At 41.4% G+C, this 17,213-nt stretch overlaps 1 protein-coding gene across 1 annotated transcript in view; it reads right to left on the bottom strand.

The window, feature by feature from the left end:
* LOC139281428 (myelin regulatory factor-like protein) overlaps positions 1 to 17,213 on the bottom strand; it is a 103,769-nt gene that overhangs the window by 61,740 nt on the left and 24,816 nt on the right. The window contains exons 2-8 of the mRNA XM_070901589.1: positions 13,771 to 13,861; positions 12,261 to 12,322; positions 9,839 to 10,106; positions 9,458 to 9,555; positions 6,760 to 6,901; positions 6,033 to 6,228; positions 2,181 to 2,257 (exon numbers count right to left, since the gene is read on the bottom strand). Coding sequence (XP_070757690.1) covers positions 2,181 to 2,257; positions 6,033 to 6,228; positions 6,760 to 6,901; positions 9,458 to 9,555; positions 9,839 to 10,106; positions 12,261 to 12,322; positions 13,771 to 13,861 — 934 coding nt within the window. The remainder of the gene's footprint in view (positions 1 to 2,180; positions 2,258 to 6,032; positions 6,229 to 6,759; positions 6,902 to 9,457; positions 9,556 to 9,838; positions 10,107 to 12,260; positions 12,323 to 13,770; positions 13,862 to 17,213) is intronic.

Genomic DNA, 17,213 nt, shown 5'->3' on the forward strand with positions numbered 1-17,213 from the left:
AAAAAATGGTGCAGATTTTCTCCTGAAGGCATTGACTACTTGCTGGGGTACAATTCCACAGATACCAGTTCTTCTCCAGTATCTAGTCTAAGTGGGCGTTATTTGTGCTAGCCTTCACAGATGTAAGGAGGCATTGCAGCAATTCTGTCCACATATACACACTTCCAGTAGGGATCGGAAATGGGAACGATGGACAATTTTCCTCACCTCACTCAGGGGTTTAAAAGGTCAATCATTGAACTGCTGCTGCTGCCTGACTGCCATCAGTAATTCACTGTGGACCAGGCACTGAAACTGTACAATTCAGTTATCCACTGGCTAAAAATACATTGGCCTGGATGTTGTAGTCAGCTGTGAACGAATGGTGCCAGCCATTCATTACACTTACATTTGCCTGCAGACTTGCTATGGGCTTTTTGCACTGAAAGTTGCCATAATTGGAAATTCAAAACAGTGCGCCACCCTCGACAGGGAAACGGGGATTTGCAGAAACAGGGCAAGCAATGGTGTCTCTCCTTAACCAATCAGATTGAAGAATCCTTACTGAGGCATGTAGAGTCTGAATCGGGAAGTGTAAATTAGAATATTTAATTCAATGCCAAATCATGTACAGAAAGCAAAATAAAGAGAGGGAAAAAAAGATAGGATTAAGAGAGAGATAAGAGACAGAAAGAATATGTTTAAAAAATTGCTTTTATTTAAGCTGTTTATTAAAATCTCCAACAATTAAAATTTGAAGGAATGAGACTCCACGCTTGTAAAAGTTAATTTTCAATGCCAGAGAAGTTGTTTCACAGTAATTAAGATTTATCACGGCGTTAAAAATTCACTTATGGTTGAATGGACAAGTGGTAACTTTTTCTGGTGAGTTTAGTGTGTATCTAAGGTGTAAGTACCACAACTTCACACCCTTCCTGTGTTTCAGTGCTGAGTCTCTCGGCGAGATACTGTTATAGCGAAGCCTCTGGTGGAGCAGGGCAACTCGGACAGCAACTTCCTGATTTAACTGCACATGTAAGACTGCCGGAAGTTGCTGTTCGATTTGCTCTTTAACAAAAGTGAGCGCTGATAGTCTCACCGTTATTTTTACTGTAAAATCCGGCCATTGCGTCAGTGGGGGAAAACTAAATTTCCTAAGCTAAGCTGTTTACACTGTACATTAATGATTTAGATGAGGGGATTAAATGTAGTATCTCCAAATTTGCGGATGACACTAAGTTGGGTGGCAGTGTGAGCTGCGAGGAGGATGCTACGAGGCTGCAGAGTGACTTGGATAGGTTAGGTGAATGGGCAAATGCATGGCAGATGAAGTATAATGTGGATAAATGTGAGGTTAGCCACTTTGGTGGTAAAAACAGAGAGACAGAATGGTGACAGATTAGGAAAAGGGGAGGTGCAAAGAGACCTGGGTGTCATGGTACATCAGTCATTGAAGGTTGGCATGCAGGTACAGCAGGCGGTTAAGAAAGCAAATGGCATGTTGGCCTTCATAGCGAGGGGATTTGAGTACAGGGACAGGGAGGTGTTACTACAGTTGTACAGGGCCTTGGTGAGGCCACACCTGGAGTATTGTGTACAGTTTTGGTCTCCTAACCTGAGGAAGGACATTCTTGCTATTGAGGGAGTGCAGTGAAGGTTCACCAGACTGATTCCCGGGATGGCGGGACTGACCTATCAAGAAAGACTGGATCAACTGGGCTTGTATTCACTGGAGTTCAGAAGAATGAGAGGGGACCTCATAGAAACGTTTAAAATTCTGACGGGGTTAGACAGGTTAGATGCAGGAAGAATGTTCCCAATGTTGGGGAAGTCCAGAACCAGGGGACACAGTCTAAGGATAAGGGGTAAGCCATTTAGGACCGAGATGAGGAGGAATTACTTCACCCAGAGGGTGATGAACCTGTGGAATTCTCTACCACAGAAAGTTGTTGAGGCCAATTCACTAAATATATTCAAAAAGGAGTTAGATGAAGTCCTTACTACTAGGGGGATCAAGGGGTATGGTGAGAAAGCAGGAATGGGGTACTGAAGTTGCATGTTCAGCCATGAACTCATTGAATGGCGGTGCAGGCTCGAAGGGCCGAATGGCCTACTCCTGCACCTATTTTCTATGTTTCTATACCTCCTCTTTTTAAAAAAAAATACATAATTTTAGATGATTTCCATTTCAGTCATGTTACCTGATTGGATTAAAAGGTTTCTTGCTCCGGTCTGATTGAGATTGTTCAATGGTGATCATCTGATTTGTGGCATCAACCTGTGTGTAAAAATAAAGTTTAACTTTTGTAATACTTTCTTTACAAATACAAAAGAAAAGAAAAAAATTACACAGTTATTAATCACAAGGAAACATCGCTGGAAACATAAAACAAAGTATGTCAAGTCATACTGTGCTATCGCGGACCTTCCCTTTGGTTCTTTCTCCCCCTCCCCCCTTTTCCTTCCCCCACACTTGCTTAAAAACCGGTTACTTCTCTAACATTTTCCAGTTCTGCCAAAGGGTCATCGACATGAAACATTAACTCTGTTTCTTGCTCCACAGATGCTGCCTGACCCGCTGAGTATTTCCAGCAGTTTCGGTTTGTCCAGCATCCGCAGTATTTTGCTTTTGTAAACGGATTGTTGGGTTGCAAAGCAAGGGATATAACATATAAATCCAAAGAGGTCATTTTAAAATTGTATTTGGCCCTGATGAGATCACATCTCCCCATTTCAAAAAAGATATTCAGTTATTGGAAGAGCTAGAGAGAAGGGTTGGTTGATCCCAGAACTTAAGGGAATGACATACGAGGAAAAAAAGATACCCTGGGTCTTTTCTCTCTTGAAAAGAGAAGGCTAAGAGCTGATATGATAGAAGTGTTTAAAATTATGATAGATTTGGGCAAATTGGATCCAAGTAAGCTTTTGTGGCACATACTGAATTTAAGCACAAGGGGCTGGGTTTTCGATTGTCTACAGCCTCAGTTAGCGGCCAGACAGTGCGTTAACGCAAGCGTTAGAGCTTAGCGACTGGGTACACAGCTTTTAGCGCCCCAACGGAAAATTAATTAGAGGCTCACCGGGGGGGGGGGGGGAAGGGGGGGGGCAACCGATTAGCGCCTGGCTGCTGATCACTCAGATCATGACATCAGTCCTGGTGCAATGCGCACACTTGCGCCCCAGTCGGTAAGTTCAGTGCGTGCACCTCAGAGTGCCCGCCAATAACTCGGTCTGAAAAAACAGTCGGTACAGGCTTGCAGAGTTGTTAACTGGTGGCTACTTAAAGCGATGAGGAAGCACTTCCCTCGGAGGTCACAGCAACGTTTACACTGAGCACGGTGCGTGAGCCTCCGAGTTTGCAGCGGCAGACAGACATAACCATACAGGTTGAAAACAAGTGTTTTTAAAAACTTTAATGCGGGCATCACAATGCCGCGCCTTTAACACTGGGCTTTACCCGGGATCTGATTCGGCATTCTGCACATGCACAATGGGTCTGCAAAACGTAACGACCAAACTTTTGTATCGCCTTGCAGCCACCCCCCCCCCCACCCCCCACCCCCAACGGTGTGCAACCATTGATTTATCGTCCCCATCAGCTCTTCAAATGATTCGGATGAATTTCTGGGCGGGAGGCACAAACTTTTTCAGGCACTAAAAGTACCGTTCCGCCTGGATTAACGCCGCAACAGAGACACAACCGAACATCTCCCCCAGTGAGTCATATTTACAAGTTAAGGACCTTTATTTCATTAAAAGGTGATATGTCGAACAAATTAACAACATGGGCAGCGGAAGAAGAAAACTTAATGTTAATAAATAATAAATAATTCTGGATTATGGAAACGCTGTGGAAAGGTGGGCTAGATAGAGAAGGTCCTCACCTGCCTGAAACTGTTGCTATGTTACTATGTAGTATCGCCCATTACACTGCAGCACTTTGATGGATTAAAAGTAATGGTCAAAGGTTTATTGATTTAAAGGCCACGGCCAGGATTTTCCACATACAAATCCCAGCAGATCTTTGTCGGAGTAGGAGCTCCATCTGCTACAAGGGTTTTCCCATGACTCCAGACGATTTTATGGGGTCATTTTTTAGGCACTGGAGAGTTTGAGTGTTGGGAGCAGAGGTTGGTTGTGATAGACCTCGGAGGCCTGCCACAGTGTAACGTGGCTGGTGGCATCAACCGGTCATTAGTTATTGAAATTGTTTGTAAAATTCCTATGCACTGTGGAATCGATTGCTCTGGAATTCATTGCATAGGATCGCCAGCTATTTCACTTTTCAAGGCTTTCCACCACACATAACATTAAATGCCAGATACACGCAGGAATCCTTAACAGCCAGCATTACTAAGGCACAAATGATAGAAAAATGCTGTGGAAGCTTTGAACAATCCCATCACTTCTGGTCGGAAACCACAGAAGTAGCAGGGAGTTGGTGAACCAGCTCTCGACGTTCCTGCCCAACTCCACTCGAGTTGGCAGATTCACGTTATTTAAATTATACTGGTTTATTAAGAACTCCATGAACTTCATACATAACTACAGAAACACTACCAGTTCCTCAGTTCACAGAAAAGTAATGATTGTTTTCTAAAAGTGGCAGTTACTGCTGCAAAAGTGGTGCTGGACATCAAGCATGAACTTGCCTTCAATTTCCCACTGATGTTAATAGATCAAATTCAGTTTAGATTAGTTCATAGAACTCAATTTCACTTCTTCCAATATTTATATACTGCTTTCCACACAGTTAGGACTTGCAAAATTCAACCAATTTTGTAGTTAATTAATAAATACAAGCCTTTATTAAACATGGGTTGGGCCTCAGCAGGAGTACTGTGTACAATTCTGGGCACCATACTTTAGCAAGGATGTCAAGGCCTTGGAGAGGGTGCAGAGGAGATTTACTTGAAAGGTGCCAGGGATGAAATACTTCCGTTACGGGGAGAGACTAGGGAAACTGGGGTTGTTCTCCTTAGAACAGAGAAGGTTAAGGGAAGATTTGATAGAGGTGTTCAAAATCACACAAGATTTTGCTAAGAGTAAATAAGGAGAAAGTGTTTCCAGTACAGAAAACAGAAGACACAGGTTTAAGGGAATTGGCAAAAGAGTCAGAGGCGACATGATTTTTTTTTTTTACATGAGTTGTGATGATCTGGAATGCACTGCCTAAAAGGGTGGTGGAAGCAGATTCAATAAAAACTTTCAAAAGGAGCATTGGGTAAATACTTGAAGTGGAAAAATTTGCAGGGCTGTGGGGAAAGAGCAGGGGAGTTGGACTAACTGGATAGCTCTACCAAAGACTTGCACAGCCACAATGGGCTGAATGGCCTCCTTCTGTGCAGCAAGATCTAAGAGAACATTTAACAATATATCATGGAAGAATCAAATATTTAAATTACTATCAAACTGAACCACCATTCATGCACTACAGTCAGAAGCAATCATGAAAAGAAGTGAGTGATTTCTTCTTGTTGCCATTGGTTGCATTTTTTTGTTTAATGGTGATACATCCAAGTCAGAATTTACTTAGCAATTAGAATAATTTAAAATGGTGCTCAAGGAATTGAGGTCATCACAGCGCCTTAGTAACATGGCCGTGTGATTTCTGAAAATGAAAAGTGATTACTTTGAAATGAAGGCTTGAATTACAGTGAGCACATCAAACTGGTCAGAATGAATTTACTTAATTAATCAGTTTTAAATCACCATCGACAAGCATATGTTTATTTTACTTCAGTGCAATATTAATTTATATGATTTTTACGAGTACTTTGAATAAAAGCAGTTGTAAATTTAAACTAAATTCAGGTATATACACAGAAAGTTGTAAAATAATTTGACAATTAAGGTTTGTTATAAATCAGAGATTAGGATGTAAAATTAAGCAACATATGATTTCTATTACCTTTCCTACTATACATTTGTGCTATGATTGCTGACATATTCCCTGCACAAAACTATACTGGTAAGCTTCATTGTTTAAGAGACCTATGTAAATTATTTAAATAAAGTGAAACTGCAGAAGTCAGTCTATTTTTAGAACTTGCCTTGACGCCAAATACTTTCAAGACGAATGTTTCAATTGGTTTAAGGCCTAGAGGCGTTTTAACATATTTCGGACATCCAATCAAACCAACGTGAACTGTGACCTGAAAGTGGTTCTTCTTTTGGCAAACAAATGAATCATCTGCTGTTGAAAAATTAAATCCTTTGTCTGCAGCTACTTGATAGCCTGGAGCAGGTCTAATAAAAACAGTAACACAAAAATATAAAGCCTATTTGTATAAATAAATTAATTTAATTACAATTTATTTGTAATAATCAAAAATGATTTGAAATTAATTTAATGAGACAGCAGGCATCATTAAGATTCTAGCAACTCCAAGAGCTGTGATGCAGTTTTCAAATCTAATAAATTAAAACATTAATAAATCTGATTTTTGTTGCCCCTTAGTCCAAATACTAAAGTACAGTTAAAGTTATATTAAAGACATTGATCAATGAATGAGAGTCTTGCCATTAGTCCTACAAGCTTTAGGGACTCAGCTAAAATAATTAAAGACTGTGCATAGACTTTTCTATCAGTAAGCAGCAAGAACCCGAGGGCAATGTGCAACTGGTCAAGATTAAAGAATCTGTATTATAATTAGGATCGACTTTGTGATTTTCTAAAGATCACAGTAATATGTTTTGTCGTCTGTGGCACTTACAAGATTTGGCGAAAAAATGTTTAAACTGGTAAGCCAAAAATAAAAAAATGTAATGGGTACTTACAATTCATTGTAACTACTGTTACACAAGGTTGCCCAATGATTGGGCTGGAAAGAATGCCATTTCAAACAGCTCCAGTCCATAGAAACTCCATTTTGACTGTCAGTATCATAACCACAGATATCCGAACTGTGTTCTCTAGAATCTATTGTTGAGAAAATAAATGTGAATATGTTAAGTTACTAATATTTCACTTGATAAGGCTGGACTAACAGCCCATAGCAGACACATCAGTTTGAGGCTGATGGTGTTGTTACAAAATCTTCAATCTGAAAGTGCAACCAAATACATCTGATTTGTTTGCTTTATACAGTGAGAGGCAATAAAATGAATAAGATCAGTCAATGAGTGCTCATAGACCATCAGTTTACACGTCAAACAAAAAGAGTTACATTCAAGAATGCAATAAAAGTTAAACAAAACAAATACCAGTCATTTCCCTCTCCATCTTACTTGTCCTCTCTTTCTGAGTCTCACTTCCCTTTCTCTTACCAGTTGCAGAGTTTTTGGCCTCCCACTAGGTATGAAACACTAAGGGCTGGATTTTCCGGTCCTTTGCTCTCCGGGTTTCGCCCCAGAGCGGCGGGAAAGGCGGCGTTCACATCTCCTGTGCCCCGTTGCAATTGTCCAATCCGTTTTTGCAGCGACACTGAGCAGCATCACTAGGAAGAGCTGCGCTGGGTGTGCAATACCTCTCGCTGCGACACCGGCAGTACTTTGGAATTGTTCCCGATATGTTCACCCGGAAGTACACCCGCAATGATCGCCTGGGAAATCAGTGCGGTCCAGCATATCTGGCAGCGCAGAGGTAGGTAAAGTACGCCGAAGGTAAGTGCGCGTGTTTGTTCTTTTAATCTTTTTAGTGATGTGTGTTGTGATGGCTTGGGCAAAGTTTTGGGAATGTTTTTGTGTTTTTTTTTTAAAAAAAGCTTTACTGCTGCCCCCGTCTCGGAACGGAGTTTAGTTCGCGAGTTTCCCATCCTTGCGCCACGAAAAGTGTACAACTCCTCCCTTTGCACTGCGCCCCCACCGATGCAGGGCCCAGATGCCGAAACCTCCTTACCAAAGCGCATATTATTCTCGGCCGGTAACTTTCCTGCCCTGCCTCAGTTTTCACCCCGAAAACCGAAAAACCTAAAATCCAGCCCTAACATGGTTCTTTTTTACTCCTCTTTCCTTTTGTCAATTTTTTACAACGTGCTTGACACTCCCAACTTTTCTCCTAGGCTATGGTCAGTTACAAGTAATACAGAAAATCCCAGGTACGATCTCTAATTTGTGCTGAATTAGTTGATCTTTTCAATTGTTGAAGAAAAAAAAATCAGCATTGCATAATTGTTTTAAAATGAAATGGAATAGAACTGTTTTAATATTGGCATTAATAGATGAGTGACAGTAATTTGAGAACTTGAGCACATAATTTAAACTCACACGTCAATGCACTACTGAGGGAGTGCTGCATTGTCAGAGCTCCCGTCTTTCTGATGAAATGTTAAATGAAGACCCCCTAAAGTTGATCTTTCAGGACTGTAATTTATGCAAAAGAGAAATCTTTCGGGACCAAAATTGCCCACCGCTCAAAACGAGTCGTACTTACCGCTCTTGAAGTGTTCCGGCCGCCCCAATGCATTGGGCATCCACACCGGAGAAATTCAGCACTATGTGCTTTTTTTTTGGAGCGGGGTGGAAATGGCCTCATCATCGGGGCGGAAGTGGGGGCGGGTCAGAGTAGCCGACGCTCGAAGTCATCAGTGCCGCATTGATGACGTCATTACGCTGGCGCGTCACAAAGTCCCTCCCCATCAGTTAAAGAGGAAGGCCGCTGGGAATTTGCAGCTCATTTAGTGGCAAACAGGGAGAGTTTCGGCCAAAAGGAGGTGCCAGGCTAGCTGTTAGCGGCCCGGCCGAACTCGCGGACATAATTGTTGGCCCGATCTGGCAAGTTGGCCGACCAAAAAAAAAACAACGTGGTCGCCGACAGTGCCACTTCCCCTTTAAGGGTGACTGCACCGCCAAGCCACACAAAGGGTACAGACAGAAAAAGCTGTCGGGGGCACCGACCGGTGGCAGTGCCGCTCCCACGGGGCAATTCCGGTAAAGGGGCAATTTCAGGAAGGGGTCGCTGCCGGTCTGTAAGGGATCAGCGCGTGCACGTGGGAAGACGGGTGGAGCGGTCCCATACACCGTTGCGAACCTGAGGAAGGGCAATTTAAAAAATGGCGGCCCCTCCGCACCGACCTATGGCCGCCGCTTTCTGGCGGCCACGGGTCTTATAGAAAGGAGCAATTTCGGCCCCTTCATTTCACAGGTGTTAATATTCAGAGATTAACTGTTTTCCTATTAAACAACCCCTTTGATGAGATGATGTCTTTGCCTGTACTTCAGCCTATTTTAGCTTTGCCAAGGGAGAATGCCCTCACCACCCACAAACAGCATCAATAAAGAAGGCTACCCAACTCTGACATGGAATAGATGGATAGATCCGATCAGTTACATGTACTGGCCATTCCACTATCACAGAAACAAAGTATTAATAAGAACATAAGAACATAATGCCTTAAGGAAACAGCTAGATGAAATCATCTTTATATAAAAATTTATCTTTGAGTTTATAAAAACGATAATATAGAACTCTCCATACTTGTTACCAATGGATAAATTCAAAGAAAAAAAAATCTAAATGCATCCAGCATAAACCTACTGCAGTCTTCTTGACTTTGAATATCATTCCACACATAATCAATGGTATTCTCACATAGGTCTGAACGCTTCCTTTTTTTTGAATGCTGAATCAAAATTCTAGAACACAAGAATTTCTGTCAAATATCTGCATAACACATTTTGCATAATTGTAGCTTTTGGGAATTGTGTGCTCAGTACAAACCATAATGTAATTATTTATTTTTTCTGCACTGGACAGTTAATTTGTTTGCTTGGTTTTAAATCAAAGGTATTTCAATGAGCTAAAATGCAACAAGTGAATGTTGACAATGATTACACATGAATTAGACTTTGCTTAATCGCCCCAGATACTGGAATATAAACTCAAATACAATATAATATTTAAACAAATGTGACTCACTCAGGGTGGTGAATGGTACTCTGTTGAACAGGAAGATTTGGCACACCCACATAGTTGGGAGGTACTGAACTGTTGCTCGGGCGCATAGTTACATCAGGTTTCACAAGATTTTCCCAAAGTCCATTGTGTCTGTGTTGTTGTGGCAAGTTAGAATGAGTAGGTAGCATGAGCTCAGTAAATCTACATGGAGCTTTATGATGGCTCATTGAAGAAGGTTGTTCCTTTTGGGGATGAATTTTAGCTGTCCATGTACCACCATACTGCACATCTAAATAAAATAATAAATTACTCCAGCATCATACTATTGCAAAGCATTTCTGCCATTTTTCATAAAATGGGTTGAATCCAGTAAAACTGGGTTTCATAAGGTAAGCAAAAAACAAAATCGCATTTTAAATTGTACAGCCACATACAAGGTCAGCAATAGAATTCTACAACACAGAAGGAGATCATTTGACCCATGGAGTCTATGCTGGCTTTATACTTACATAATTCAAAACTGTTCCCACTGCTCTGTTCTCTCTCCATAGCCCTGCATTATTCTCTGCTTCAAATATTTATCCAATTTTCCCGCTAAAGATGCAATGGTCCTTGTTACAGTCACTCCCTATGGGAAAACATTCCAAGCTCCAACAATCCTCTATATAAGGAAATGTCGAACCTCTGTTGTCACTCAGTGACCATGTTAAATTGATGACCACTCATTACTCTCTCTTAATTTCACTATTAACTCAAACAAACTCTTCATAATTTTTAAAACCTCTAATAAGCATCCTCTTAGCTTTCTCTGCTCCAATGCAAATAAAGCCAGTAGACCTAGTAATCCAGAGTCCTAGACCAAGAGATCATGGGTTCAAATCATTGGTTTGAAAATTGGAATTCAGTTTTTAAAATCTGGAAATAAAATACTGGTATCAGTAAAAGTGAAGCTGATGGATTGTCATAAAAACCAAACTGGTCCATAAATTTCCTTTAGGGAAGGAAATCTGCCGTCTTTACCCGGTCTGGCCTACATGTTACTCCAGTCCCACACCAATGTGGTTGACTCTTAACTGCTCTCTGACATAGTCTAGCAAGCCACTCAGTTGTATCACCCACTAAATGCTAGTCTTGTCAATGATTATAATCTTCACTGATCCACACTCTTCAGCATCTTTCCATTGATTGTATGCGCCCATTCCTAATGTTTACTCGAAAAATGTATTGCCTCACACTGATCCACATTAAATTGTATCTTCCACTTGTTTGCCCACTAAGCTAACCCATGTCTTCTCAATTCTTTGAGTCTCATCAGAAAATGTAATTATTATATTCACTGTTCCCAAGACAAATCATCTAATACTGGGTGTAGATGTGGATCCAGAACTGGTCCATGTCATTCACCACTTCCAGCTCTCCTCCAATCAAACAATAGCCATTTACCCTAACTGGGTTTTTGTCCGCCAACCAGCTTTCCTCCAAGCTGCAACATTTTCTTTTATACCATATGTTCCCTTATCTATAAAAGTGGCCTCTTTTAAAAAAAAAATCTTCAGTTTGTCAAACACAATTTGCCTTTGAAAAAAATCAATGCCTACTGTTCTTGATTAATCTATGTATTTCTAATTAATCTCAAATTAAGCTGTAACCGAGCTAAGTGTTAGCGTGTCACCCAAAGGTACAAAAGAGTTTTGCTGATAGTAGTGGGGAGAGGAGGGAAGGAAAACAAGTTTCTGAAAATGAGCTCTGAACATAAATATCTTTCGGAGCAAGAACCATGACTGAGTACAGAGGACTGGACAAAGCATTAGGAGTTCATACCAAAAATTGCAGATAGAAATGACAAAGCATATTACAACAACAACTTGCATTTATATAGCACCTTTAACGTGGAAAACATCCCAAGGCACTTCATAGAAACGTATTCAGACAAAAATTGAGAGAGATATTAGTAGGGGCAACTAAAAGCTTGGTCAAAGAGGTGGGTTTTAACGATTAGGGGAGTATTTTAAACCCGAGTATTAGCAGAATTTCACTGTGACAAGGTGAGGGGGAATATCAGCAGGATAACAAGGCCACAGACAGGAGCAGATATGTACAGATTGGGGGGCAGAACATAAAGAAAAACTGCACTGAGGGAAAAGGAAAGGTAGAAGTATCAGGTTGAAAGACTGAGATCCAGTGCAGAAATTTGAGACCAGGAGAAACAGTCGAGATGGATTAGTCACATGGAGGCAGATCATTTAAATAATTACCACAAAGTATTATATAATCTGTAGTTATTATAATTTATGTATGTTGTGGCCAATAAAGCAAGCATTTCAACAAGAAGCATTATTATCTATGTACCCTAACTTATATTTTTCACAGTTGCACCCATTCAAAGCCTTGTTTTACACACAAAACTCAACATTAGTCCATCTTGTACGGAAATATTACATACCCGTCATCTGTGGAGGTGAACAGCACTCTGATACAGAATCTGGTGGTGAATCTGGTAAAGTACTGTATTGAGAGAGAAACTTTTTACAAACGGAATGTACACTAAATTAAACTTAATGTTGTTGCACTTTAGCACTTTATGCTTTGCACCAATGCAAACATGACCATATAACTCATAGTTGGATCAGTAATTTGACTCCTGAGTGCATTCTAGTGGAAGAACTAACACCACTCCAGTAGGTCTATTCGGTGAGGAATAGAGACCCCACTAATGGTTCAGTGAGTAAATGCCTGATGTCGTACTAAGTCATAAAAACCAAGAAAATTCCCCCATACAAGAACATAAGAAATAGGAGCAGGAGTAGGCCATATGGCCCTTCGAGCCTGCTCCACCATTAAATACGATCATGGACTCAGGTCCACTTCCCTGCCCGCTCCCCATAACCCCTTATCGGTTAAGAAACTGTCTATCTCTGTCTTAAATTTATTCAATGTCCCAGCTTCCACAGCTCTCTGAGGCAGCAAAGTCCACAGATTTACAACCCTCAGAAGAAATTCCTCCTCATCTCAGTTTTAAATGGGCGGCCCCTTATTCTAAGATTATGCCCCCTAGTTCTAGTCTCCCCCATCAGTGGAAACATCCTCTGCATCCACCTTGTCAAGCCACCTCATAATCTTATACATTTCGATAAGATCACCTCTCATTCTTCCGAATTCCAATGAGTAGAGGCCCAACCTACTCAGCCTTTCCTCATAAGTCAACTTGATCTCAGCCCAACAGCAGTGGAAACACCAAAATAAGCCTCAGTGCACAGCAAAAGATGAAACAGGCAGGAATCCTGTTCGCCATCCAATATGGAATTGGGTGAAGGAATTTCACATTCCCTCCCCTGAACCACAGAGATAGCCCAATCACATTTAGATAGACCTCCAACACTCAACCTTACAGGTTCGCGCATGAATATTGGCCATGGGCAAAATCTTGGAGTGGAACAAGCACTGTGAAACCAACATCCTGCATGAGTTACTGCTATTAAGAAAGAAGGGGGAGGGAAAAACAAAAGGTGGGGAGGAAAGTGTATGCTACTTTAAGCTATATACACTGCAGCTTATAATTACCTGGTTTAAAAACCACAGTTGAACAACTGAACATATTTCGTAGAATTACATAGAAAAACATAGCACAGAAACAGGCCATTCAGTCTGTGCCAGTGTTTGTGCTCCACTCGAGCCAATAACCATTTATAGTTACAGAACATCAGAAATAATTTCATTGATGGAAGCTCTGTATAGAAGATATAAATATACATCTGTGAACCAAAATGCATTCCTATCCAATTTTATAAATACGTCTGATAGTTTGAGACATTCATTAAATTTTAATGACTTAGAAATGTAACAAGTGTAAAACAGCTGCAATTCAAAATCAAGTTAACATGCAAGTGAACCACATCTGTAATGCCATTAAAAATATTACTTCCACAAGTCATCCATGTCACAGGACTACTTACATGGCTCCTAGTTCTAAGTCATTACTAATATATGCTTCCAGCATACTAGTGTCGATAAAAGGATTCTCAGGTGCTCCAGTGACATCCTGATCTAAAAAGGAAAAATAAGCTACTGCTACTTTGTACAATAAAGTTTATTTTATAATATACAAAGGCACTAAACATCTTTCATTTGTTTAATGGTATACACACCTGTCCATGTATATTCCAAAATTATAGCACATTGTCATGTCGTTCAATTTACAATCTTACTTATTTAAAAGCACTGGCTTGGGTCGGGCGAGTAACCTGAACTCCAGAAGAGGGTCAGTAATTATAATATGTTAATGAGGCTCCTTGCCTCAAATTTTAGCAGCCATTTGGATTTAACGGTTGCGGGCCAGGTTTCCAAGGGTTCGGGAAACCCATCAGCTAAAGGGAGGCGAGAACTGCTGGCTCCAGCAGGTTAAGTGTTTTCACAGCACCGCTTATGGGCCAGGAGGAGCGAGTGTATTTCTCCCCGGTCCCCCCGCAAATTAATCTGCCGACGCCCCTCATGATCGCCAGAACCCCTCCCCCCCCCCCCCCCCCCCCACTCATCCCGGTGATCTCTTCCCTCCCCACGATCTTCTCTCCCCTCCTTTCCTACATTACAACAGTGACTACACTCCAAAAGTACTTAATTGGCTATAAGGCGCTTTGAAACGTCTGGTTGTCATGAAAAATCCAAGTCTTTTTTCTCCATTCCCCAGCGCCAGCCTTGAACAGCAAGTTTTCCTGCCCTGGCTGGCCACCAGGTGGGAAACGGAGTACAAACATTCTAATGAAGCCCTGACGTTAAATTTGACAGGACCTCCGCCTTTCCTATACTTCTGGGTTTTCTGGTCACTCGCAGTCGGCCCAGTTTCCTCCCCGCAAATAATCAGGGCCTCGAGGTTTGAATGGCATCACAAAGGATGGGATTTCAAAACCCTGCCAGTAACTCTCACAGTTGGTCACTTCAAGGAATAGGGCCTGCTAGTCATGATTCAATGGTGGATCAAAATCCAGTCACTGAGTATGACACTCTAGACAAAGGCTAAAAAAGAGAGTTATAGAATCGTAGAAGTTTACAGCACGGAAGGAGACCATTTCGGCCCATTGTGTCCACGCCGGCCAACAAGAGGCTATCCAGCCGAATCCCACTTTCCAGCTCTAGGTCCATAATCCTGCAGGTTACGGCACTTCAGGTGCACATCCAAGAACTTTTTAAATATGGTGAGGGTTTCTGCCTCTACCACCTTTTCAGGCAGTGAGTTCCAGACCCCCACCACCCTCTGCGTGAAGAAATTTCCCCTCAAATCCCCTCTAAACCTTCTACCAATTACATTAAATTTATGCCCCCTGGTTGTTGACCCCTCTGCTAAGGGAAATAGGCAATTTCTATCCACTATATCTAGGCCCCTCATAATTTTATACACCTCAATGAGGTCTCCTCTCATCCTCTTCTGTTCCAATGAATACAAATCCAGCCCATCTAATCTGTCCTCATCGCTTAGATTCTCCACTCCCAGCAACATCCTCATAAATCTCCTCTGTACCCTCTCCAGTGTAATCACATCCTTCCTGTAATGCAGTGACCAGAACTGCACGCAGTACTCCAGCAGTGGCCTAACAGTTCAAGCATAACCCTCCTGCTCTTGTATTCTATACCTCGGCTAATAAAGGCAAGCATTCCGTATGCCTTCTTAACCATCTTATCCACCTGGCCTGTTACTTGCAGGGATCTGTGGACATGCACTGCAAGGTCCCTCTGTTCCTCTACACTTCTCAGTATCCTACCATTTAATGTGTAGTCCCTTTCTTTGTTAGCCCTTCCCAAATGCATTACCTCACACTACTCTGGATTAAATTCCATTTGCCACTGTTCTGCCCACCTGACCTGTTGATTGATATCTTCCTGCAGTCCACAGCTTTCTTCATTATCAACCACACAGCTGATTTTAGTGTCATCTGCAAACTTATCATATCCCCTATATTCAAGTCTAGATCATTGATGTATATCACAAAAAGCAAGGAACCTAGTACTGAGCCATGCGGAACCCCACTGGAAACATCCTTCCAGTCGCAAAAATACCCATCAACTGTTACCCTTTGCTTCCTGTCTCTGAGCCAATTTTGGTTCCAACTTGCCACTTTGCCCTGGATCCCATGGGCTTTTACTTTTGTGACCAGTCTGCCATGTGGGACCTTATCAAAAGCTTTGCTGAAATCCATATACTCTACATCATACACTTTTGCCTTCATTAACCCTCCTGGGTTACCTCCTCGAAAAATTCAATCAAGTTAGTCAGACTCAACCTTCCCTTAACAAATCCGTACTGACTATCCTTGATTAATCCGTGTTTTTCTAAGTGAAGATTTATCCTGTCCTTCAGGATTTTTTCCAATAATTTTCCCGTGTGATCCTTTTGCTTAAGATTTCTCAGCAGCATTGGGTGGGCCACAGTTGACTTATTACTGCTCTAATGCTATTCAAGATCTGATCCCAAAATAGCTACAGTTTGGGAAACTTCCAAAAATAGTGCGTTAGCATGCCTCAACCTTTCATGCAGCAATCAAGTAGGAGAATCTATAATTTAGTCCAGGACAGTTTTGGAATAACTGCTCAAGATGGAAATCAATTACCGTTGCTCAACTTAGCATCCTGAGGCGAATTGTACTCATTTCTTTTTGTGTCTTATTTGTGAATAAATATAACTATAAGTTTACTACAGATTATAGGTTCCTACATTACAACAGTGACTACACTCCAAAAGTACTTCATTGGCTGTAAAGCACTTTGAGACATCCGGTGATCGTGAAAGGTGTCATGTATGTAGACTAACTGTATAGTCACATAAGGTGTGCCACCAGAGGGCACTGCGGTGGGAGACCTGAAGGTCACCTGCATAGGTGTGCAGGGCCCAGTGTAAAAGGCTGCCCACCATGCTTGTGCCTCACTCTGGAGTTACAATAAATGGGACTAAGGTCACAACAGCTCAAGTACAATATTAGACCTCGTGGAGTCATTCATAAGAGTATTAAAGACATAACAAAAGGCGCTATATAAATCCAAGTCTTTCTTTTTTTTTTAAGTCTGAATACAATGGACTTACTGTGGTGTTTATTTCCTTTTTGACTAGGCAGGGGAAATGCGCTCTACTATAACAATCAAGGGGTTTGGATAACAGCACAAAGCTAAGTCACTTTCATGGTCAGAGATTCATTATTTAAATTTACAGGCAGAGTTTGAATCTTGCATACAGAAACTTGTTACAGTCAATGAGCATTTTCTTTCAGTTTCACAGTGTGACAGAAAGGAAGCATTTCAGATTTTATATCAGGATTCTATTTACATTCCTGTACATAGTTTATGATGGAAGTCACATGTGCTGGGCAGAGACAAAGTATGCAGACGCAGTGCGTAGGTACAAGATGGGTGT

The sequence above is a fragment of the Pristiophorus japonicus genome, chromosome 15 (assembly GCF_044704955.1).
Source record: "Pristiophorus japonicus isolate sPriJap1 chromosome 15, sPriJap1.hap1, whole genome shotgun sequence".
NCBI lineage: Eukaryota > Metazoa > Chordata > Chondrichthyes > Pristiophoridae > Pristiophorus > Pristiophorus japonicus.